Here is a 26,292-nt window from a genome sequence, read left to right as displayed (position 1 = left end):
CAGCAGCTTGAAAAAATTGGGATTGGCTATTTTGAGGCCACACTTGACTGTGTTTGATGATATGGCATTCTTTCTTGCAATAGTTACAAAATTTCTTAGGATAGTTACGAGCAATATGACCAAACTCCTTGCAACTGAAACACTACTACTTGTTCCTCCCTCTCCCTTGTGCAACATATGCTACATTTACAGCCTCAGAAAATACCTTCTCAGAAGTCATACCCATCTGAGTGGATAACCGTTGTTCTTCACACAATAAATCTCCCAAACAAATATCCACACAAGGAACCAATTACAGTTCAATAAATTGGCTCGAACAGGCTCAAATTCGGGTCGGAGTTTCATCAAAAGAGGATTGCGTTCTCTCAGCATGAACCGCTTGAAAAGCCACATTTGCGGTAGTGGGAGCCTTAGCATGAACAATAGTAGAATACTCACTCCAAAGATTAATAAAACCAAAATAAAATTGTTCATTAGATAAATTACCTTGACTGTAATTACTCATTTCCAACTCCAATTGGAACTTCCAAACACTATGATCTAGGAGGTAAATATGGTGGAGATAATCCCACGTAGCCTGAGCCGTAGTAAAACAATGAAGATCGGTCATAAGGTGAGACTCAATCGTCCCCAAAAGCCAAGTGATCACCTTAGCATCCTTGACCTCCCATTGTGCAAATCCCTTTCCATCAGTGGGAACTTGAGCAGAACTATCAATATGATTTGATAATTCGTTCCCTTTTAAGAACATTTTAAATTGGAATTCCCACGTAGAGAATGTGATTTTTGGTGTAATCCCAAGAGGGGGGGTGAATTGGATATTTTTAAAAAAATCTAGGTCAAACTAAAATCAAGATCAGTATTTCCCAACCTAGGGTCTTTCTAATCCAATCACAAAGCCAACAATTATATATGAACGTCAATATAAGCAAAGCAAATATAACAATGTCAGTATTTCCCAATCAAACTCAAATTAACTGTTAAGTATGCAAGCAGTAATATCAACAAGTAAAATAAGCAAGCAAGTGCTGGAATGTAAAGAGTGACACAGGGTTTTTATCGAGGTTCGGCAAACAGTGCCTACGTCCCCACCTCAAACTCACCAGCAAGAGGATTCATTAAATGCTCACTTAACAGACGGAGTGACGCCGTTTACAACCTCTCTTTACGGGGTGGACACTCCCCAACTCAATTACGAGGCTGAGCCACAACCTACACCTTATAGGACGGTGCTTCCTAGCTCACCTAACTGGGCTTGAGCCACACCGGTGCACCTTACAGGTTAGTGCCTTCTTCTTTCGACGATCACACGCTAGGAATACAACAATGATAAAACTTTGTGTACAAGTGAGGTGCTTCTACAATAAGCAATGTGTACAACAATGAAGCTCAAATACACTCTAGTATGATGGGAGATTAAGTTCAATAGAGATTTTGTAGTTTATATTATAACTCTATATATATATATATATATATATATATATATTATATAAGTGTGTGAGAGTATGATCTTTGATTCAAGATATAATGTTCACTAAAAGTATTATCAAAAGATCTTTAATAACTCAAGCAATATCTCAAAAATATCTTTCAAATATGAGGTGAAAGAGATATTAGGGTTTTGCTTGCCAAAATATTTTTCCAACAAAAACACAATGCAAGCCTTTGAATCTTGCAATTAGTATGCAAAGATTCACAAGGAAAAGAGAGTCTTCCCAAGAAATATTTATGAATGAAATATTATGGAAGAACTTAAGCTTACTCTCTAAAAATCGATTTTTCAACAATGCAAGAATGAGTGAGAGTTTTAAGCTTTGAAATGAATGTGTAATGCTCACGAAAATGTGTACTCAATCTAGCTTCAAGTTGCAATCAATATGCAAATGAAGAAGATAAGTATATTGCTCTCTTTCTAAAAGAATGTGCAAACAAATATATAAAAGAGAGTTAGATGAATGCTTGTATGTGAGTGAATAGCAAGTATAGCACACAAAATTTTGAGAAAATTTCTTTGCTAATCAAAAGTGCTAATCACATTTTGGAATGGAGTATATATAGACTCCCCAAAAATTATAATCGTTAGGGACACGGTGGGAATTCTAGAAATGTTTAATGACAAAAATAATCATGTTTAGCACTGGAAAAATTTGACAATCTGAGAGGGTCGGTCAACTGACACCGACCACACGAAAATTTAAGTCATTCAAAGAAAGTCGATTGGGTGACCAAGGCACCGGTCGGCTGACCCGTGTAAATTTCAAATTTTCAGTGAGGCTCGGTCAACTGAGCAAGGTATTGGTCGGCCGAGCCGAAGGCGATTTCCAAGCCTTCATGAGTTCGGTCGACTGAGGCTCAATTCAATTCATTTTGTTCGGTTGACTGTGCATTAAAATTTTCTAAGAGATCATGGCTGGTGGACTAGTCATTTCAAGAGTAAATCAGGTCGGTCGACTGAGCCTAGATAAGATTACAAATTTGCCCTCAAGGCAAGGTCGGTCAACTGAGTTGATTTGAACTGGAAAGGTTCAATCGATTGAATTGGGTGAAATCCAAAGATTTGTCCTTAAAACATGCACCCCTATATGTATGAGCATGTTATTTTAGTTTGGGGAATTTTCATGAAAGGTTTTGGGACCTAAGGTCAGTCTATGGTCTTTCTTTGAGCTGTCAATCCCATCATGCATGAATGCATTATTACAGACCTAAAATTAAATGCAATTACAATATAACATAGAAAACATCTTCATTCTCTTTTTGCTCTTTTGATTGCCATGCCATATGCTGGTTTGAAGTACACTTTTAGCTCGTCATGGCATTGATCGCACCTTGACTCTACGTGCCTTCTAATAGGAAATCTGTTCAAGCACTAGATGTAAAAGTGAGATACTTTGGATTTGTCATAATCAAAACAGGATAGGACTCATAAAGTCAACAGAGAAATTATTTCCAGTAAATTGAACAATAGTCTTTTCAATAGACATGATGAAAGGCAATAAAAAAAAATAAGCTCAAGCAGTCAACCAAATAAACAGCAAGTCTAACTCAAATTAGGTCCAAATCCAAATAATAAGAGGTCCATAGACAACCAGATTACAAAAGCCCAGCAGGGAAAAAGAAAAAAGGGATCGAACATGGAAGCCTAACTCAAAATACCTGCCCTGTGTGAAAAACGACACAGCATAGGAAGAAAAACAGCACCTTCGTCAATCATACCAGGAGTCGTCGAAACTGCTGACAGCCACAAAATGCGCAGCCACCACGCAAAAAAACACCAAGATTAGTAGGCTGCAACGAAGGACAGCGTGCGCAACTAAAAAAAATTCCGGCAGCCCCAAACAAAACTCAAAACCACCAAAGTGGACACGACAGAGAAGGCTGACGCCCACGAAAAGTAAGAAAGAACTTGCTGAAACTGAGAGAAAGGGGAAAAAAAAAAAACAGCGATGAGAATCGCACCCAGTGATTAAGACCAAAACAATGGAATCAGAAGAGGGGCTCTGATACCATGTTAATTTTGGTCTGAATACCCTTTCCATCAGGTTTGCTTTCATTATATAGAAGAGATTTACATAGTTTTTGCCTGATTTTCAGCACTTAAATGCTGCCAGATTTTCAGTGTCAGCATTATTTACTGCCTAATTGCCTGAATTATTTCCGTTAACAGTGTAGAAGGTGTAATATAACTTGTGTATTAAACATATTTGTAATATAGTTGTATTAAACATATACGGTTAATATAAATGAAATTCATAAATTAATTATTATTTATTATACAAGTAAAGATAATTAGTTATGAATGGCTAAATAAAATGTTGTTTTAAGTTTAATTTTTCATATAGTTTCAAAAGCCCTTAAAATAATCTTTTGTTTCAATAGGAAAAATAAGATAAATTAAGAGAGAAATTTCACTACCGCTAAAATTTTTTAGATTTCAGTAAATTTCAGATGATTCATTAAAATTTCAATGGAAATTACGTAAGATGTAAATCGACTACCATTTTGATTTCAAGGGTGATGGAAAGCGGAAATTTCGATGGAAAGTTCGTCATGCAAATTTAAGACCATGGTTACAACACAGTGACCCCATCACTCCTTAACCAACTATGAAAATCATATTAGAGTCAACCACATGTTCTTGAACCAAAAAGGATAGGGTCTCGTCTCAGCAGGTTAGACTTAAGCACTAGGCAACGATGGTTTGAAACCACTCTGGAGAGTACCTGCTGAGTTTTGGGAAAACATCCCTGTATTATATGGGGAACAAAAATCTATCAGTTTATGTAGCAACATACCAACCACCAGCAGTCAACCAAGTAAACTACACAATAAAAGGAGGATATCTCTCAAATCACACACAAATAAAAGAATCAAACCCCCCTCATACTGAATGTAATCCTAGAACCTCCCCCCCCTTTTTCCTCCAAAACTGCTCATTGGAGGAGTGAATAATATTAAGATCTTCCTCTAGACACCATTAAGAGGAACATAAACCATAAACCACAATCAGTTCCACAAAAACCCCTAAGCATTGGACAATTAGTCCCATAGATCGAATAACAGTAAAGTCTACCTCTAGACACCAATAAAGAGAAGATAAACCACAGAGTCATAAACACCTCAAAACCCCTAAGCCTTAGACAGTTAGGCCCATAAACCGAAGTAGAGCGCCAGCCCTCCACTGACTTTTAGCTTTTACATCTAACAAGGCTGACACAGAATACAACCCTATTGGCTCATCCATCACACCTGTGAGCTTATTATCCCAAGTAACTGGAATAAGCATTTATGCATCAAATGTTTTATGCATCAATATATCACATGAAACAAAGAATCAAATAACCTAATGTCGAACAATTAAACAAAATTCATTTTATAACTTCAAACAGTATCATACTGTAGGACAATTAAACAAAATTCATTTTACAGTGTCAGATAGAAAATCTTGCCAGTTTTTGTTTCCATGTTGTTTATTTATGTTATATGTATGCATGAATAAAGGTGTTATCATCTCTGATACATGGACAACTTGACGCGCCTTGAATACGGAGAAACAGAACAATTAAGAAACAGCTGCATCTTTTGGATAAGGAAGGAAATGTTAAAGAAATCCGCGCGATGTGTTTCGTAGGGTTTTGAAGGCATATCTTTGACACTTCACCCCCATTTTCTGAACCTAGTTGTCTCTGTCCAAATCTGAGAGTGGGCAGTTTCCTCTCCTTGACACACTCTCCAACACACTTGGTAGTCTGTGTAGCTTGGATCCTTATCAAAGATGTTTTCATGGTGATAGTGATGTTCTTGCCAGCATTACTGTTTGTAACTTTTGCTGTTTTGTTTTTAATGTCATTCGTCTAATATATTTGCACATAAAGATACAAACCCTGTGGTATACCTTTGTGTTTTGCACAATAAATCTTAGTTGGTTATCTGCTGATGAAATGTTGTTGTTTCATAAGGTGCTTCATCATTACCCCCAAGTTATCTAGTCTGTATCTTTATGTTTGAGGCTCTTTTGTCATATGATTAATGTTCATCGGCATAATATTTGATTATTGTGAAGTTTTTGGCAAATAGGTGTTGGCGATTCTAATATGAGAAAACCAATGTTCTATTACCAGCATTTTGTTGGTTTATGGTTTGAGTCTTTGGCTTTGGAGTGTTGAATAGATGGTACTGGTTTTGGCATGACAACAGCTGTAGGAGTGATAATGGCATTCTCTGAGTACTACTTGGTTTTTCTCTCTTTTGTTTTGTAGTTTTCAGGTTGTTTCTTTGTGTTTTCTATCTGGATTTTCCATACTATGTTAAGGAGATATCTTATTCTCCTAGCTGTATATTCTTACTCTATTAGTGAAATTCTTCTTTTATTAAAAATAAAAAATAGGTATGTCTCTGTTTTTCAAACTAGGGGGTACATGTAGTCCTTGCTTTGCTCATGGAAAAATTTGAAGACACATTCTTTGAGGTTGCTTTCTATAAAATGACATTACAAATACACTGTGAACTCATTGTTCATTACATTAGGTGACCAACAAGATGTTCCATTTGCAGTGATTTCACATGTAGATGTTGATCCTCTAGCACCACTAAAATGAGGAAGCTTTGCAACAAAATTGTTGAATAATTGGGTAAAATGGAAGATCAAACATCAACGACAGGCCTTTCCCTCTATTTACAATATATGTTAAGTGCAATACCAACTATGATACCCTTACTAACTTAACGCATACTAATAATGCTAAATGACCAAATAATCATTAACACTCCCCCTCAAGCTGGATCATGCATATCACATGCTCCTCGCTTGTTACAAATGAATTTCACACAAGCTCCTTCTGGGGCTTTGGTGAATAAATCAGCAAGCTGAAAATCAGACTTCACATGAGTGATTGTAATGAGCTTCTATAATAGCTTAAGCTATTAGGTTGTGTGCCAACAATGTATATAAAGCTTCAACACTCCCTCGCATGTGCAGCCCAACAGCATGTAAAGAGATAAACACACAATAAATAACACCCATGATACGGAGCACAATAATTTTTTTAAACATCACAGTAACTGCGGGCAATGAGACAAGAACCCAAGACCCCCTAGTAACCAGCTCTAATACCATGTTAAATTACCGCTTTACCTAAAAGCTTAACCTATTAGGTTGTAGGTCAACAATGTCTATCAAGCTTTAACACTCCCGCGCAAGTGCAGCCTGATAGCACGTGGAGAGATAAACAAACAATAAATAACACCCATCACAGGGTGTACAATAATTTTTAAACATCACACGATAAATGCAGGTAGCAAGACTAGAACCCAACACCTCCTGGTAATCAACTCTAATACCATGTCAAGTAATTGGGTAAAATGGTAGACCTAACGTCAATGGTAGGTCTCTCCCTCTATTTATAATATATGTCAAGTACAAACCAATGACCATAATACCCTTACTAGCTCACGCTGACTAACCTAACTCTTAACACATACTAGTAATGTTGTATGACCAAATAACCATTAACAAAGTTGGTTTCCCTTTATTCCATTGCAATGCCACACTTCATAAACTAATTCCTTTGCATATTACATATTTCATGGTGGACTAGATCTTGTGGTTGGAAAAAGTAATGACTTTCTAAATTTGATTAAGGGTAAATTGTTATATGCTTTAGTTTTGGAAATAATTCATTAATACTTCAACAATGATAATGATATCTTTGTTAAAGATATTAGGTAAAAATGAAAATCTGATCACAACGGTAGGTCTCTCCCTCTACTTACAATAAATGTCAAGTACATGCCAATTATCATAATATCCTTACTAACTCACACTTACCAACATAACACTAGTACATATTAATAATGCTAAATGACCAAAATAACCATTAACACTCCCTATCAAGCTGGAGCATATGTATCATCTGCTCCTAGCTCGTTACAAATGAATTTAACACGAGCATCCCCAAAGCCTTTGGTGAATAAATCAACAAGTTGCAAATTAGACTTCACATAAGTGATTGTAATGAGCTTTTGCTCAAATTTCTTCCGAACAAAGTAGCAATCAACTTCAATGTGTTTTGTCCGCTCATGAAAGATTGGGAGGTGATTTTTTGTTATTACACATTAACTCCATAGATTGATAATGTGGAAAACTCAGTTCTAACATGTTCTTCAACCAAACAAGTTCACATGTAGCATGAGCCATGGACCTATACTTTGACTCAACACTTGACCTGACTACCATAGTTTGTTTCTTACTCTTCCAAGAAACCAAATTACCACCAACAAACATACAATACCCAATTATGGATTTTTTGTCAAAAATTGACCCAACCCAATTTGCATCTATATATTCCCAAGTATGATATGATCGTGATCTTGATATAAAAGACCTCTCCTAGGTACATCTTTGTGATATCTCAAGATGCAAATAACTACATCCTAGTGACTTGATCTCGGATAATCAAGAAAATGACTGACAACACTTCCAATCCTGTGATTGTGTGTTAATTTAACTTCCCAACAAGTCTGCGGTAATGTCTTCGGTTAGGCAACAAATCACCTATTTCTAGCACTAATTTACTGTTGGGTAACTTTGGTTCCATGGCGGTATCAACAGGTTTGGATCTCAATAGCTCAATCTCATCTAAAAGATCAAGAACATACTCCCTCTGTGATAAGACGATTCCCATACAAGATCTTGATACTTCTAAAAATTACTTAATGGTCCCAAATCCTTAGTCTGTAGGAAAAGCTTTAGGCATTGTATACCTTGATCATCATCCCCAGTAATCACAATGTCATCTAAATACACAATAAGCAAAATATTGTCGAAGACAATAAAATACAGAGTGATCTACTGCACAACGTTGGAGGCCAAACTCAAGTAGTACAATACTGAATTTACCAAGCCATGCTCTAGGAGATTGTTTTAAACCATATAATGATTTCTTAAGATGACACACTAAGTCTGGCTCTCCTTGAGCAACAAATCTAGGTGGCTGCTCCATATAGACCTCCTCCTGAAGATCAACACATAGGAAAGCATTTTTCAGATCTAACTAATGCAAAGGCTGATGGTATGTGGTGGCTGAGGAGATGAACAGACATATTTAGGCAAGTTTGGCAACCATGGAAAATTTGTCTGAATAATCCAAGCCATACACCTAAGTATATCCCTTAGCAACAAAATGAGCCTTCAATCAAGCCATAGAACCATCTGGATTGACCTTCACATATACAATCAGCGTGAACCAACCACAAGCTAAGCAAGTGGTAGTGATACCAACTCCCTAGTATCATTATCCTATAGTGCATGCATCTATTCAATCACTGCAATTCTCTTGTCAAAATGGGACAGGGCTTCAGAAATAGATATTGCAAGAGCAACAAAAGATAAGAGTACTAACAAAACAATAATATAAGTGTTGCAAAAAATCGTAAGAAACAAAATTAGAGATTCGATGTTGGGCACAAGTGTGTTTACCTCTTCAATCAGCAATAGGAAGGTCAACGTCTTGGGAAATAGGATCATCTAACGAGGGAACTAAAGGTGTAAAAGTGGAAGCTAGAGGAGTCTCTCCTCCCTTGAGTCACTGTGCATACACCTGCAACTTGGGGCAATCCCAGTGATGAGAAGGACTCAAACTAGACAAATATGTAGGAAGATTGGGCAGTGAATAGGTTAATATTTTGAAGGCTAGGCAAAGGAAGGGACTCGTCAAGGTCAACAAATCTCGAAAAAAAGGTGATATCAATAGAGACAAGGAATTGATGTACAGCAGGGCTATAACATCAATATCCCTTTTCAGTATAGGAATAGTCGAGAAAGATACATTTGATAGCACAAGGAAATGATATTTCACAAGCCTATAGATAGGAGGGTACTGTGACAACCTATGAGGGTTTTTTTTTTTTTTGTGAAATATGGAAGGATTCTTATGGTTCTAAGAAGGGCAGCAATAGCCAGGTTGTTTTCTGGCAACTGCTGAGTTTTCTGGCAATCCTTGGACTAGTTCCTAGGCTATAGAGGTGTTGTTGATCCTCCTGTGATGGCAGGATTATATAGGATGATTGGGTTTAGGGTTTGGTTTGGCCATAGGGTTTAGGTTGGATCTTGCTCTGATACCATGTTAAAGATATTAGCAAAAAATGGAAGACCTAATCACAGGGATAGGCCGCTCCCTCTATTTATAATAAATTCAAGTATATGCCAATGACCATAATACCCTTACTAATTCACACTGACATAGCACTTACTAATATTGCTAAATGAGTAAAATAACCATTAACAATCTCCAACTATGATAACAATGAATGTATTCTGGCTCTGTATAAAATTATTGATTACTGAAATTTGTTGGTGCAGGCCGTTCTTCCTTTGAGGGGAAAGATTTTAAATGTTGAAAGGAAGGACGAGGCAGCCATGTACAAGAATGAGGAAATTCAAAATCTTATTCTTGCTTTGGGACTAGGAGTAAAGGTTAAGTTCGTTTTTGCTATTTTCCTTCTTGTGAGCTGCTTGGCTTATTTAATGTTTGATTCTTCCTGCTTTCAGGGAGAGGATTTTAAGAAGGAGGCTCTTCGTTATCATAAGATCATCATCTTGACTGACGCTGATGTTGATGGTGCTCACATCCGAACTCTGCTGTTGACATTTTTCTTTAGATATCAGGTAGATAACTGAGAATTTTTCTTTGAATTAGTACTATGAATTGATAAATAGAAAAACAGCAAAATTTTCCAGATGTTTAATGATGTAGAATGATCGTAAGTTCATGGCATTTTCACGCTTGCAGAGAGCTCTATTTGATGAAGGTTGCATTTATGTTGGTGTTCCACCTCTCTACAAGGTTTGCGTTCAGCTTCAATTGGTTCAAATGATTTTTTCAGAGTACTTGCATTACAATAGAATTTACCTTTTCTGAAATGCCAGGTTGAGAGGGGCAAGCAAGCATACTATTGTCATAATGAGGTTGAACTTAAGCAGTTACGGAGTTCCTTCCCTCCGAATGCATCATTCAACATTCAGAGGTTTAAAGGTTAGACAAACGAATGTTCTTATATCTGATACCTTGTCAATTTCCTCAGATAATTGCAATGTGGCAGCCTATGTACATGCTGAATCTGAATGCTAGTGTTTGGAGTTTGCATTACATTTTCCTTGCTGTCGCTATGACACTTGCACGTTGTTTTTGGGGATAAGTTCCTAATGAGTAAAATCATGAATAAAACATCATTCTACGATTCTACCTTTTCTTTTTATATTTTTTTTAGGTGTTATTTATATGTTTTTCAATAATTTGTACTATCTAACTGTGTCTTAGATTCCATGGAATCCGCTTGCTCAAATATCATTTGATGCTTTTTTGTCACTCGAAATGAGCACTCCATATCTAGCAAAAAGCTCGTTCATTTTGGCATCTACTGTATGTACATACTTTAGGCATATTTTTTATGGCTTCCATTCAATGCAGTTGGTGCAACCCATCAATTTGGAGCATCCTTCAACAGGCATACAATGTGTTTAAATGTGACGTGATAGTTATATTCTTCCACCTATTAGTGTGTTGTGGTGAATTCAAGGGTTGGCAAACTTAACAAGATGGTTAACAAGTTTCTAATCCCTGTCTGTTATGTCCCATTCTATATTTGCTAAGAATATATCATGTTAATTGTTGGTTTCATTAGTATAGGCTATCCGCTGGTTGATTTTTTACTGAAAACTGAACTTAGTACATATTTGTAATAGAAATTGTTAAAATTTTATTTTTTCTGTTTGATGGTGGATACAGGCTTGGGAGAGATGATGCCTTTACAATTATGGGAAACAACATTGGATCCAGAGCGCAGGATGCTAAAACAGTTGGTGGTTGAGGATGTAGCAGAGGCTAATGTTGTGTTTTCCTCCCTTATGGGTGCCCGGGTAAATAGATCATACATATCTAGCATGTTTGAGCCATATTATGACAACATAAATGTGCAGTTTTGTTGTTGCTTTTGTCTAGAACTGCTTATTACATTTTAGGCATTTTTTCTTTATTTTGGGCAGCTGAGTCTGCAAACTTTTACACCACTACAATGACTCTTCACTGTTTCAAAGCCTTCGGAAACATTCCCCTTGGAAGAGTCTTGTCTTCTTTATCCACAAATGCTAAGGATAAGCTGATCAGATGAACTAGCCTTTTGTATTGTACTTCTTGTTTGCAAGGGCCCTTGCCCTGCCAAATGCCCAAGCTAATCATTTGTGTGCGCGCATTTATTGAAAAATCAAAGTCAATAGACTTCTCTTGTGCTAGTGAATTGTCCTCGCAGAATGTTGCCTGCATCTGTGTTTCAGTGTTTGTTTTCATGATGCTTGTCATTGTGTTAGTTTCTATATTAACATAAATCATGCCATTTGTCCTTCCTCTAGGTTGATGGCCGGAAGGAACTAATACGGAACTCTGCAAGCACAATCAACCTCGATCAATTGGATATATGAAGGACTCGATGCAGGAATGGATAATTTTTTACCTTGTGGAGGCTTGTTTATATAGTGTTCCTTGGTAAAGCACAAGCTTCTTGGATACATCCACCTATTGCTGTGATTTCAAATGCTCCATATCATTTATTGAGGCAACGACTCTTCTTTCTGGTTGGCCCAACTGCCTTCAGATTCTAAAGGTGAATATTATGTTTCATTTTTGATTCTGTGAATCTGTACTTGCATATCCTTCAGCTTGTTGCCATACACGAATGCATGTATTTTGGATCTTGGATTTGGATTTAGACAAATTTGAACAAATCTTAATGCAATTTTGTATTACTCATCCAAATCCAAAGGTTATCCAAACATAGAAGGTATTTAAGAGCATTGTAAATTAGTCTAGTTGTATAATGTTGGGGAACATGATCTTGCCCTAAGGGAAATTACCTGAGAATTTGAGTGCAGGATTATTTGACTTGTTAAGTTTCAAAAAATCTGTTTTTACCTATTCTTATTATTAGTATTACTATTATTATTAATCCCCTTCTTCTTCTTTGTCATTATTAACATAACTACAAATCCCTTAATCCAAACATACCTTTGAAAGAGCTTCTCTAAACTCAACCAAATCAAAATTTTTCTTATTATACAGTAGGGGTGTACATGGTTCGGTTATTGCCAAAATCGTCAACCGAACCGAACCTCTCGGTTTTTAAAACTACTTAACCGCAACCGAACCGTATATCGTCGGTTTAAAACCAAACCAAACCGTTTATTTTATGGTTCGGTTCGGTTAATTCAGTTTTACCAAATTTTAAACTAACAAAACAAAAAAAAAAAAACATTATTTAAAGCCAGGCCACAACCCACAGCCTCCTATATCATTTTAACTGGACCAAGGCTTTGACTGCAAAGCCCAACACGGAAGGGGATGAGCAAATTCAACTTCAATAAATAGGGTGGGGAAATTTTTTTCTTCCCATTTCCAACCGATGTGGGACGATTAGAAGACTAGAAACACATTTCGCACCAGTGGGCGTGAGCTGCGTTGTTGTGTGCCTGTGTGTGACTACGTCGGCGTGGAGATGTGGGTGTTGGCGATTGGCGTGGGCGTGAGCGTCGCTGCATCAGCATGGGGTGGGACTTGGGAGGAAGCGGGAGGTGGCGAGGTGCTATGAGGAGTCGAGGACGGAAGGTTTGGGCGACTCGGCATTGGTGTGGCCGTGAGCGTCGGAGGGCATGGCATTCGCAGGTTACCACTTACCAGGATTTCAAGACCAGGAGCCAGGAGGATTGAGCATCTCTTCAGGCTTCAGTCTTCTTCCATAGCAGTATAGCATTCATCCAGTCATCCCACATGGCCAAAATTGGGAGGCATGAATCTCATGCCTCCTATATAAAATCCTTCCCCCCTCCCTGAGAAAGTACAAGACAATAATTCAAATTAAAAAAATAATATATTCCACAAGATAAAAATAATTATTTTAAAATTATAATCGGTTTTCGGTTTTTACAGTTCGGTTTTTGAGTGAAACTGAAAATCTGTTTTTTATAAATTCAAAATCGAAACCGAAAAACCGAACCGAAGCTTCAAACGGTTCGGTTTCGGTCCGGTTTTTAGTTTTTCGGTAAATTTTGTACACCCCTACTATATAGGTCTTTCCTAATTTTTAAAAATGTAACACAAGAATGCAAAGTCATGGAAGAATGTTTTTTACTTGGGAGAGTTCAAGGAAAGGAAATCTATACAAAGTTCCCCTGGATTGACATTAATGTTTTGGATATACTTCAGAGAAAAGAAATTTGTATAAAAGTTTATGCATGTGACCGAGTTTAATGACTAATACCTTATTTTTACAACTTTCACAACATAATTTGTTAATATTTGAGTGAGCTGCACATCAAGATGTGGGATGTTATTTTTAAAGGAAAACAAAATTGAGTATTCACATGCTCATTAGTAAAATTATGGGAGAGAGAGAGGGAGAGCCCTCAACTCTATTTCAAAAGAAAGTGAATATTGCTACCTTGCATAAATGTACAAATAGAAAACTTAATGAACAATGATGTCATGTAAACAGGAAATTTTCTTTACAAATTTTAATACTCCTGTATATGATATATTATCAGTGGTTATTCTTTAGATCATAATTTTTTTAAACATAGAATTCATAACAGAGCATATCAAACTATATATGGAATATATAAAATTATAAAAATTAAAATTAGGTGACGGATGTGTAAAATTATACAGACCACTTTTGTTGCATTTTATTTCTTGAATAGGGCTACAAATGAGGTGACCCATTTTCTAGATATTCTATGTTCTAATTGATAATGGTTGGTTTGAACTCATTCTTTAAAATAAAATTAGTCAAGTTCAAGATTGGATTTTAAACTTGAGAATGAACTAGTTGAGCATGATGTAATTGATACTTAGTCTCATCAAGCTACAGAATAAACCATAAGTGAAAATATTTTAGTTTTGAAAAAAAATTATAACATAAGAGAGTAAAACATAAGTCAAAATAATATTTATCTTTTTAATGCATCTAATTGTAAAGTTATATTAATGATCTTTAATTGTAAACTCATTAGTATACGATGAAAATTTAAAGAATTATACTAGATTTATTTAAGTTCATTTTAAACTCAATTAATAAATTATCAGAGTAAAAGCAAAACTAAGTTCCACTTATTTAGGAGTCTTTTGGTATCATTGTCAAAATTTATGAAAATGAAACTTAAAAATAAAAATAAAAATTAGGAACAAAAATTAAAAATCGAAAATCACTGACCTTTTTATTTAATATTAGTAAAGCAAAAATAAATTTACATTTTAATTGAAAATTGCTCATTTTCATCCTTCAATCAAATAATATCTAAAAATATATGACTTAAGTAATAAAAGTGCAATATAGTACAAATTTAAAATATTATCATAAAAATAAATGATGTAATTGGTGTAATCCCAAGAGTAGGGTGAATTGAATATTTAAAAAATGTAGGTCACTTCTATTCTAATTCAATCCACAATCAGTATAATTCAACCTAAGGTCTTTTCTAGACACTTCCAATTCAACAGATACAAGGATGATTAGATAAACTAGACAGATAAAACAATTTTAGTATTTCTCAAGCAAACACAAATACATATCAAAATAATAGTGCAATGAATCCAGAAAATACGAAAAAGCAAGTAAGCACGGAATGTAAAGAGAAATAAAAGAACAGTGACATACGGTATGTTATCGAGGTTCGACAACTGTGCCTACGTCCCTGCTACTAGCTAACCAACCTGAGGATTCCACTAATGCTCACTTAACAGGTGAAGCGACACCGTTTACAACACCCTCTCCTTACTGGGCGAGGGAAACCCTAACTCACATTCACGAGGTTGAATCCAACCTTTACAACTGATCCTTATAGGCTAGATCACCACCTCCTCAGGCCATGCCTGGAATACAACCGCAAGCATAAATTTGGTGTACAATACAAGTGTTTCTATACTAAGCAGATATGTACCACAATATACCCAATGCACTCTTGTATGATAAAGATTTATGCTTAATAGAGTATCATAATTTTATCTCTCAAACAAATATATTATGTAACAATGTTAGAGATGCTAATGAGTGTAATCCTTGATTAAAAATGTAATGCACTATAAGTCAATATCGAGGATTTCAATTCACACAAAACAATATCTCCAACAAATATTTTCAAACAATGAAGTATAGAAGATAATGACAATAAGCTTCAAAAATATTTTCTAATAAGCACAAAGCTAGCCTTTGAGTCTTACAACGAATATGCAAAGACACACAAGTCATGGAAAGTTTTTCCCAAAGAAATATATGTATCAATCAAATTATATGGGAAGAACTTCAAGATTTTACTCTCAAAAGGATTTTAAAAAGGTAAATGAATATGAGAGAGTAAAGACTTTTAAAATAAATGTGAAGCTCACAATAACAATCAATCAATCTTTCAAGTGCAATAACTTGCAAAATAGAGATTGAGAATCAAAGCTCTCTTTAAAAAAAAAAAATCACAAGAAAATGAGAAAGAGAGTAATAAGTGCTTGCAAATATGTGAGTAAGAGAAAAATAGCTCAAGAATTTTTAGAAGATTTTTGTGCTAATCAAAAGTTAATCAGGTTGCTAATCAGGAGAAATGATTGAGTATATATAAGTTTCCCAAAAATTACGACCGTTAGAGACATGGTGGGAATTTTAGAATTTGTTCAATTAAAAAATAATCCTAATTAGCATAATAAAAATTCAAGAACCCGAGAGGCTCGGTCGACCCAGAGCATAGCTGGTCAATCGAGCCAAGTCAAAAATTTGATTTTTCTAAGAGGCTCGGTTGGCTGAGGAAACCGCTGGTCGACTAGCCGAATGTGATTCTGAACCCTTCGTAGGTTCGGTCAACTTAGGCACAAGGCCAGTTTGTTGTTCATGCAAGTCGGTCGGTCGTGACATATTTGAACAAAAAGGACGATCGGCTGAGGCTTTGGATAAAAGGTCATATACGCATGGCCGGTCGACTAGGCATTTTACTCCAATATGGGGTTGGTCGGCCGAACATGTCCCAAAATACAACTTTTCCCTCAGGGCAAGTTCAGTTGACTGAAGTAATTTTAATATGTATAAGCCGGTCACCGGGGCTCTTTAAATTTAAAGATTTTGCCCTTTTTTTGTTCCTTAAACTTTTTCAACCCTGTGTGAATAAGTTATGACATTTTAATTTAAGGATATTGGATCCTATGGTCAATCTATGGCCTTTGAGTTTGAGCATTTAATCCTTATCATGCAAGAGATGCAATTATTACAGACCAAGAAAAAAATGCTTTTACAATTGAAAAACAATATATGTCTTCATTCCCTCTGCTCTTCAAATAGCCATCATGTGGTGTGAGCTTTCGAATTCCTTATGACTTCCATTGTGTCCTTACCATCCATGCATGTTAAGAATTAATCCTATTCAAAAACTCAGTGCACAGGTAAGAAACAAAGTGACTTGTCATTATCAAAACAGGATAGGGCTCATAGAATCGACAATCTCCCCTTTTTTTTTATGATGACAAATACACGAGCAAAAAATGGGTATAGCCAAAAAAAAAAAACTCCCCCTAAGAATATGCATTTAAGTAAAAAAACTTATCATTGTAGTTCAAGCATATGAAGAAGGAAGACAGAATTAATCATGCATTCAATTTTTGGCATAGCTCAAATATATGTTGTTGTGTTCCCCAATTTTTGCTAAGTTATCTCTCCCCCTTTTGGCATCAACTTAAGTGTTAAAGTAAAAGTATAATCAATCTGAACACAATCATTGTCTACATTGAGTCATAGTCATTCAAGTACATGGTTTAATGTTGGGAAAAATTTTATGTAATTTCGGCAGCGTGCCGTTTGAAAATAGAGCAATTCCCAAAAAAAATATGTACATCAAAGTCCTGATTGATTTTAGTAAATACTTTACAGTATTGCACATCATTCAAATCAAGCATGCAACTTATATCACTGCATCAGCAATGCAAGAGGCATTACAAACACGCATGCAAAGTATTTAGTATAGTCCAAGGCAGTTCACGCTATGATCCATAAAATTGTTTGAACATGCATTTTAATAGAGATGGCAATTTTATTCCTCACAAGACATTAAGTACATAAATAAGTGTGAGAAAGTAAAAAGAATTTCAAAGCTATAGTTAATTTAAGTTAGTTGCTCTCCCTCAGTTTATGCACTCCATCATATCTCTAGGCAATTTCTCTATTGTGCATTAGGCCTAATTCATGTCTAATCTATATAAATCTATCCTCCTGAAGAGGTTTCATGAATATGTTGGCCCATTGTTCATAGTGCACACGAATTCAAGTGTCATATCCCCCTTTTGCACATGGTCACGAATAAAGTGATATCTAATTTCAATGTGCTTAGTTCGTGAGTATGAGATGGGGTTCTTTGAGATATTAATTACACTAGTATTATCGCATTTTATGGGTACTATGTCATAGTGCAATCCATAGTCCAAGAGTTGTTGTTTTATATAAAGCGTTTGAGCACAACAACTCCCAACTGTGATGTATTCAGCCTCGGCTGTGGATAGAGTAACAAGATTCTATTTCTTGGAGAACTAAGAAACTAGAGCATAAGTAACGACAAGTGCCGCTTGTGCTTTTTCTATCTACCTTACTACCGACAAAGTCAGCATCAGAATAACTGACAATCTCAAAAGAGGTGTACTTAGGATACCATAATACAAGTTTAATAGTTCCAATAAGGTATCTAAGTATCCTCTTGACTACTAACAAGTGGGATTCCTTATGTGCAGCCTAAAATCTAGCACACATACAAACGCTAAACATAATGTTAGGTTGGCTCGCATGTCAAGTACAATAGGCTACCAATCATCCCACGGTAGAGCTTAACATCTACTGGTATGCGTCACTCATCTTTGTCAAGTTTTTGGAAGATCTTATAGGGGTTCCTAAAATTTTACCATCTTCCATAATAAATTTCTTGAGCAGGTCTCTAACATATTTTGATTGGCATATGAATGTTCTATGTTTGGCTTGTTTTATCTGCAATCTTAGGAAGAAGTTAAGTCCACCCATCATGCTCATTTCGAACTCATTTTGTACGTATTTGGCAAACTCATGACACAACTCATCATTTGTAGCTCCAAAAATGATGTCATCTATGTAAATTTGTACTAGGAGCATATTATCATTCTTAACTTTTATAAATAGTGTTTTATCAATTTTTCCTCTAGAAAATCCATTATGTAATGGAAAACCACTAAACTTCTCATACCAAACTCTAGAAGCTTGCTTCAATCCGTACAAGGCCTTAGTCAATCGATAGACATGATTAGGAAATTTATGATTTTCAAATCCTAGAGGTTGTTCCACATATACCTCCTTATTAATGTAAGCATTTAGAAAGACACTTTTGACATCCATTCGATACAATTTGAAGTTCTTAAAAGCAGCATATGCTAATAACATACAAATGACTTCTATCCTAACCACAGAAGCATATGTTTACTCAAAGTCTATACCTTCCTCCTGATTGTACCCTTGGGCTACTAGTCTAACTTTGTTTCTAACTACAATTCCATTTTCATCTTTTTTGTTCCTATAGACCCATTTAGTTCTAATAACAGTGTGATCATCAGGTCCAGGAACCAAGGTCCAGACTTTGTTTCTCTCAAATTGATTAAACTCTTTCTACATGGACAATACTCATGATTCATCCTCTATGGTTTCATTTATATTTTTAGATTCCTCTTGATAAAAATGCAAAGTGGCTAACGAGATTTCTTAGGGATGAACGGATGGCAACTCCACATGAGGGTTCACCTAAGATTTGATCTATTGGATGATTTATTACAAATTTCCACTCTCTAGGTAGCTCGTGTACTTCATTCTCTTCCTAATTATCTTGAGCAGGTGTTTCATTAATTTCTATGCTCTTTTCAGTGTTATTTTCAATGGAAATTTTCTCTAAACCCTTAGTTATTTCAATATCTTCCTCATCAGTCTTCCTAAAGAAGGGATTAGATTCATCAAACACTACATGGATGGACTCTATTACAGTCAGTGTTCTCTTATTATATACCCTATAGGCTTGACTATCTAATGCATAACCTAGAAATATACCCTCAACAGATTTCAAATCAAATTTTCCTTAGTTTCCATTATCCCTTGTTAACTCTACGAGTCCAATCTTGTTTTGATAATGACAAATCACTTGATATTTGATCTGTGCATTGAGTTTGTGAACAAGACTTACACTAAGCATGCACAGAAAGTTAACAAATCTTGGCAAAGATCCATGGAACTCAAAGAGTACGAGAATCAAGATGCAAGCGGAAAAATTTAAGAATATCTTGGGAATGGGTATTTAGAACTCATGTATTAACATTTTCATATGATTTAATTTGAGGCTCATTATAACTTAGAATGGTTTTAGGATTCATGCATTTCATGTACATCATTAGGAAGCTCTTATGGACCTTGCAATGTTTTCAAAATCATGAAAAATATATTTGATGAAAGACCCAAGAAAAGAAGCCAAGCAGATTTTGTAGTTAGAAATGAAAATTTGAGAGAATGGGGAGTTCGGTCACCTGAACTCAAACCTCAGTAGCCTGAAGAATTTCTTCGGTTGCCTAAAGATTAAGTTTAGTCGCCTGAAAAATTAAATGGAGAAGACAGAACCTAACTGAGACTCTTCGGTCGCCTGACCTTGGAACCTCAGGTCCCTGAAGTTGATACTTCAGGAGCCTGAAGTCGAGTTCGGTTGCCTGAACTCGCGGGAAAGCCTAAAAGTCAGCTCTTTATTAAAAAGACATGCGAAGTATCTTATTGATCCAACGGCTGAGATTAATTCTAAGGGTAATATAATATATATTATGAATATCTAAACCCTAGAGCACAAGATAAGAGATACAACAAGAAAGATATACATCTCATTGCAAGATTTGAACCCCAGAGCCAGTTTTCTGCACTTTAATCTTCTTCCATCTTCGTTTGGGAAAACCTCTACTGAAATCAAAAGGGCATTCATTCATCCAACTAAACTTTGATCCAGTATTAAGGTTTGATCTCTCAAGTTATTATTTTTCAAGAACCTCTCATTTTTTACGTGTTTATCATTAGAAAGAGGTTTTGATCTTGAGTGTGTATTCACATATAAAAAGTGATTTTCGGGAAGATCATGTTTTGAGAAAAACTTGTTAGCTTGGTTGATTGATTTGAAATTCAAGAAGTACATAAACACATATTCATATATATTGTTCATTGGGCTTCTTATTGAAAAACCTACTTTGATTAAAATATTGGAACTTGAAAGAAAACTTTGTGATTTTTGATTGAGTTGTATTCAAGTCAAATTTTTGTTAAATAGCTCACTTCAAATATACTTGAGTATCTTTACAAAGTGAATCAAGAACCCTAGTGGACTCCAAAGCATTCCAAATATTTTCACTTGGGAGTTTTGTTTAAATACAAATTTGTGTGTTGACACATATCATACATCAAACGATTGTATCGTTTTTCATACATTCTTGAGTTTCAAGTTATATCATATGTTAATGTACTAGGAAATTGAATTGTACTCACAAGCTTTTATTAGAAGCATTGTTTTGAGTATTATTTTCATATTTCATTGTAAACACGATTCGGGTTGTGAATCGGGTGTGAGGAGGAAGTTGTACCTTTTGTGAGCAGCGAATAAGGAGGGAGTTGTACCTCTTGTAAGCAGCGGTTTTTAAGGGAAGCTCCGTCCTACTTTAAGGAGCAGGATTTTTAGTGAATCCTTAAGTGGTTGCTCAAGGCGAGGACGTAAGCCAAGTCGGCTGAACCTCGTAAAATCGCGTTTGTCTTCTCTCTTCCTTTTTACTCTTTATTTTCTACGTTATATTTAAATTGAGTATATTGCATGCATAGATATGATTGCCACACTCACACATAATTGAGCAACTAGAAGTAGTTGGTAAACTTATAAGAAGTGTGTAAAAGAAAATTAAGTGAATTATTTTTTTAATATCCAATTCACCCCCTTTCTTAGGATTACACCTTAATCAACATTTGGTATCAGAGCGGATTTACTTAGACTTAATAGTTAATTTGTAAAACGATCACATGGCACATATTGGTGTAACTCTATTTGGTGAGGGACACTTATCCACTAGACCACCCATTTTCTGTGGTGTAAATTACACCTATTGGAAATGTAGGATGAGCATATATCTACTGAACGTAGATTGGAAGGTCTGGAAAATTGTGACTAAAGGAAATCACATTCCCATGAAAGTAATTGATAAGATTAATGTACCTAAAACTGAAGATGAATATACTGAAGAAGATTGGAAGTTAGTTCAAAGTAATGCCACAGCCATGAACATACTTTTCTATGCACTAGATGTCAATGAATTTAATAGGGTAATGGCATGTAACTCAGCTAAAGAAATTTGGAACAAATTAGAAGTTACATATGAAGGCACTAAGGAAGTCAAGGATAGTAGGATAGACATGCTCACTAGTGAATATGAAGCATTTAAAATGATGGTTGATGAATCCATACAATCCATATACACTAGATTCACACACATCATTAACTCTTTAAATGCTCTTGGAAAAACTTACCCCTCTTATGAGTTGATTAGGAAAATACTCAGGGGATTACCTCCAATGTGGGAAGTTAAAGCTACTGCAATAGCAGAAGGGAGAAACCTCAAGGAGATGTCGGTGGATGAACTCATTGGCTCACTTATCACCTATGAGCTAGCGATAAACGAGAGGAAAAATAAAAAAAGCAAAGCTAAGAAGGTCACTGCACTTAAGGCATCATCAAGCTACTCAAGTGAAGGAAGCGATTCCGAAACGGATGATGACATGGCCTTGCTAACAAAGAAGTTCAGAAAGTTATTAAAGAAGAACAAAAAGTTCAACAAAAAATTTCAAAACTCTAAATCAGAAAAAGGAGAGCAAAGCATGAAAAAAATGAAGGAGGATCCACCAACATGCTACAATTGCCGAGAAGTTCGACATATCAAGCCCGAGTGCCCCAAACTCATGAAAGCTTCAAGGAAAAAGAAGAAGGCGCTGAAAGTCGGCTGGGATACACACAGCACTAGCAGTTCAGAATATGAATCCAGCGACGACGAGGTTGCCAATCTGTGTCTAATGGCACATGATGACTTTGAGGTACTATCATCTCGTTCATCATCTTCATACTACTCTAGTGAATCTGAAAATGAAAATGATATGATGTCATATGATGAACTGAAACAAGAATACCTATACACTATTAAAATACTCGAAAAGAAAACAAAGAAAATCTCTGAGTTAAGAAGTCAAGTCAAAGAACTTTCAAATCTTGTTGAACACCAAAATGAATCTCATGCATCTTTCATGAAGGATAAAAAACTGAAAATTGAGGAATTAGAAAAAGATTTGAAAGACAAATTTAAAATTATTTGTAAATTTACCGAATGACAAGACAACTTTGAAAAGTTCTTAAGATCTCAAAGAAATTCTCTAGAAAAAGAAGGGCTTGGTTTTAATGGTAAAGAAAATATAATGAAAAGACAACTTTACATGGGGTATTTCACAAAAGAATCAAAGTCATTTGTCCCAACTAAGAATCATTATAGGTATACTACATGCTTTAAATGTAGAAGGTTGGGTCACATACAATTTGATTGTCCTTTAAAAAATAAAGATGTAAAAATTAAGAGAGTATGGAAGGTGAAAGGTCAAACTAGCACTAACCCTCCTGGACCCAAGACAATCTGGGTACCAAAGCTAGTTGTTTAATTGTATCTTGCAGATTTGCTTAAGATCCACTTCTTCAAAAGATAGATGGTATATGGACAGCAGATGCACACGTCACATGACCGGAGACAAATCAAAATTCACATCCTTCACACTCAAGGATGAAGGGTTTGTTAGCTTTGGAGATAATGCTAAGGGAAGGATCACAGGTATCGGTAAAGTTAGTAATGATTCCTCACTCATTATTGATGATGTTTTATTAGTTGAAGGTCTAAAGCACAATTTATTGAGCATAAGTCAACTATGTGATAAAGGGTACAAAGTATCATTCGAACACGACAAGTGTATAGTTAAGCACAAAACTGATATTAAGACACTGTTCATTACTAAGCGACATGAAAACGTATACACCACAAGTTTTGATAATCTAACTTCACAAAGTGTAACATGCTTATCTGCTATGAATGAAATAAGTTGGATTTGGCATAGGAGACTAAGACACGCAAACATGGATTTAATTTCAAAATTAGTTAAGAAAGAATTAGTTAAGGGACTGCCCAAGACAAAATTTGTGAAAGATAAAATCTGCGATGCATGCCAACTAGAAAAATAAGCAAGAACAAGCTTTAAGAAGAAGAAAGAGATCTCCACTACTAGGCCACTTCAAATGCTGCACTTAGACTTATTTGGACCAAACCAAATTCAGAGTTTAGGAGGAAAATCATACGCTTTTGTCATAGTTGATGACTTCTCAAGATACACATGGGTACTATTCTTAGGTCAAAAAGATGAAGCATGTGAAAACTTTATAAATCTATGCAAGAGAGTACAAAATGAAAAAGGATACACAATTACCAAAATTCGAAGTGATAGGGGTAGAGAGTTTAAAAATCAAGGCATGGAAGACTATTGCAACTCATTAGGAATTGGCCATAATTTTTCAGCTCCTAGAACACCACAACAAAATGGCGTAGTTGAAAGAAAGAATAGATCTATATAAGAAATGGTCAGAACTATGCTTAACGAACATAGATTACCCAAATACTTCTGGGCCGAGGCAGTGAATACCGCCTGCTATGTACTAAATAGAGTTCTAATTAGACCATCACTTAATAAGACTCCTTACAAGTTATGGAATGGCCATAGACCAAATATATCATATTTTCATGTTTTTAGTTGTAAGTGTTTTGTGCTTCGAGACAATGAGCATTTAGGAAAATTTGATGTAAAATCTGATGAAGGTATCTTCCTAGGGTATGCCTTAGATAGTAAAGCTTTTAGAGTAATAAACGAACATTGACAGTCATAGAATCTATTCATGTAGTATTTGATGAGACAAATCCCTTTTCCAAAAGAATTGATGAAGATGAACCTGAATTAAATAAGGAACTAAAAGAACTATCAATTGAGAATGATTCAGAAAAAAAAAATTGGACTTAGAGAACCATCCATTGAAATTGAAAAAACTACAACTGAGGTAAATGCACCACCAAGAGAATGGAAATACATAAAGAATCATCCCATAGATCAAATAATAGGTGAACCACTACGAGGAGTATCCACTCGCTCCTCTCTTAGGAACATGATGAGTCATTGTGCATTTTTATCACAAGAAGAACCTAAGAATGTGAGTGAAGCTATAGAGGATGAATCCTGGGTGCTATCCATGCAAGAGGAATTAAATCAATTTGAAAGAAATAGAGTATGGATTTTAGTTCCCAGACCAGAGGATAAGTCAATCATAGGGACCAAATGGATATATAAGAATAAGAAAGATGAAAATGGAATAGTTGTGAGAAATAAGGATAGATTAGTAGCTCAGGGATATAACCAAGAAGAAGGTATAAATTTTGAAGAAACATTTGCCCCTGTAGCTAGGATGGAAGTCATACGAATGTTATTAGCATACGCAGCTTTTAAGGATTTCAAGTTATATCAAATGGACGTAAAAAATGCATTTTTATATGGCTACATAAATGAGGAAGTGTATGTAGAACAACCCCCTGGGTTTGAAAACCATAAGAACTCAGATCATGTTTATAAACTAACAAAGGCCTTGTACGGTTTAAAGCAAGCTCCTAGAGCTTGGTATAAAAGGCTAAGCGGATTTCTATTAGAAAATGGATTTATAAGAGGAAAGATAGATACAGCCCTGTTCATAAAGGCTAAGAAAGATGATATTCTCCTAGTGCAAGTATATGTAGATGACATCATCTTTGGCGCTACTGATAAAGAATTGTGTAATAAATTTGCCAATACAATGCAAAATGAATTTGAGATGAGCATGATGGGTGAACTAATTTTTTTCTTAGGACTTCAGATTAAACAAGCAAATCATGGAATATTCATAAATCAATCAAAGTATGTTAGAGACCTACTCAAAAATTTTAACATGGAAGACAAAAAAAATACTAGGTACACCTATGAGCACTTTATTGAAATTAGATAAAGATGAACAAGGTATACCAGTAGATGTCAAACTATATCGTGGAATGATAGGTAGCTTCTTATACCTGACTGCCAGTAGACCAGATATAATGTTTAGCGTATGTTTGTGCGCAAGGTTTCAGTCTGCTCCAAAAGAGTCTCACTTGCTAGCTGTTAAACGTATACTTAGATATTTGATAGGAACCGTGGACATTGGGTTATGGTATCCTAAGCACACATCATTTGAGATTCTTAGTTATTCAGATGCTGATTATGCGGGTAATAAAGTGGATAGGAAGAGCACTAGTGGTACTTGTCACTTCTTAGGAAACTCCTTGGTCTCTTAGGTTTCCAAGAAACAAAATTCAGTCGCTCTTTCCACAGCTGAAACTGAATACATAGCGGCAGGTAGTTGTTATGCTCAAACGCTTTACATGAAGCAACAACTGAAAGATTTTGGATTAAGTTATGAAACAATTCCCATAAGATGCGATAATACAAGTGTAATAAATATCTCAAAGAATCCCATATTACATTCACGAACTAAGCACATAGAAATACGACATCACTTTCTTCGTGACCATATACAAAAAGGGGATGTAAGACTTGAGTTTGTAT

At 35.5% G+C, this 26,292-nt stretch overlaps 1 protein-coding gene across 1 annotated transcript in view; it reads left to right on the top strand.

Moving 5' to 3' along the window:
• The window catches only part of LOC131143489 (DNA gyrase subunit B, chloroplastic/mitochondrial-like), a 108,487-nt gene extending 96,023 nt beyond the window's left edge, over positions 1-12,464 (top strand). The window contains exons 16-21 of the mRNA XM_058091825.1: positions 9,857-9,970; positions 10,046-10,162; positions 10,287-10,340; positions 10,424-10,529; positions 11,283-11,413; positions 11,903-12,464. Of these exons, the coding sequence (XP_057947808.1) occupies positions 9,857-9,970; positions 10,046-10,162; positions 10,287-10,340; positions 10,424-10,529; positions 11,283-11,413; positions 11,903-11,971 (591 nt within the window). The 3' untranslated portion in view covers positions 11,972-12,464. The remainder of the gene's footprint in view (positions 1-9,856; positions 9,971-10,045; positions 10,163-10,286; positions 10,341-10,423; positions 10,530-11,282; positions 11,414-11,902) is intronic.
• Positions 12,465-26,292: the final 13,828 nt, after the last annotated feature.

Source organism: Malania oleifera, chromosome 11, assembly GCF_029873635.1.
Source record: "Malania oleifera isolate guangnan ecotype guangnan chromosome 11, ASM2987363v1, whole genome shotgun sequence".
NCBI classification, from domain to species: Eukaryota; Viridiplantae; Streptophyta; class Magnoliopsida; order Santalales; family Ximeniaceae; genus Malania; species Malania oleifera.
The sequence above is the reverse complement of the archived record's forward strand: the minus strand, read 5'-3'. Positions and strand labels throughout refer to the sequence as shown.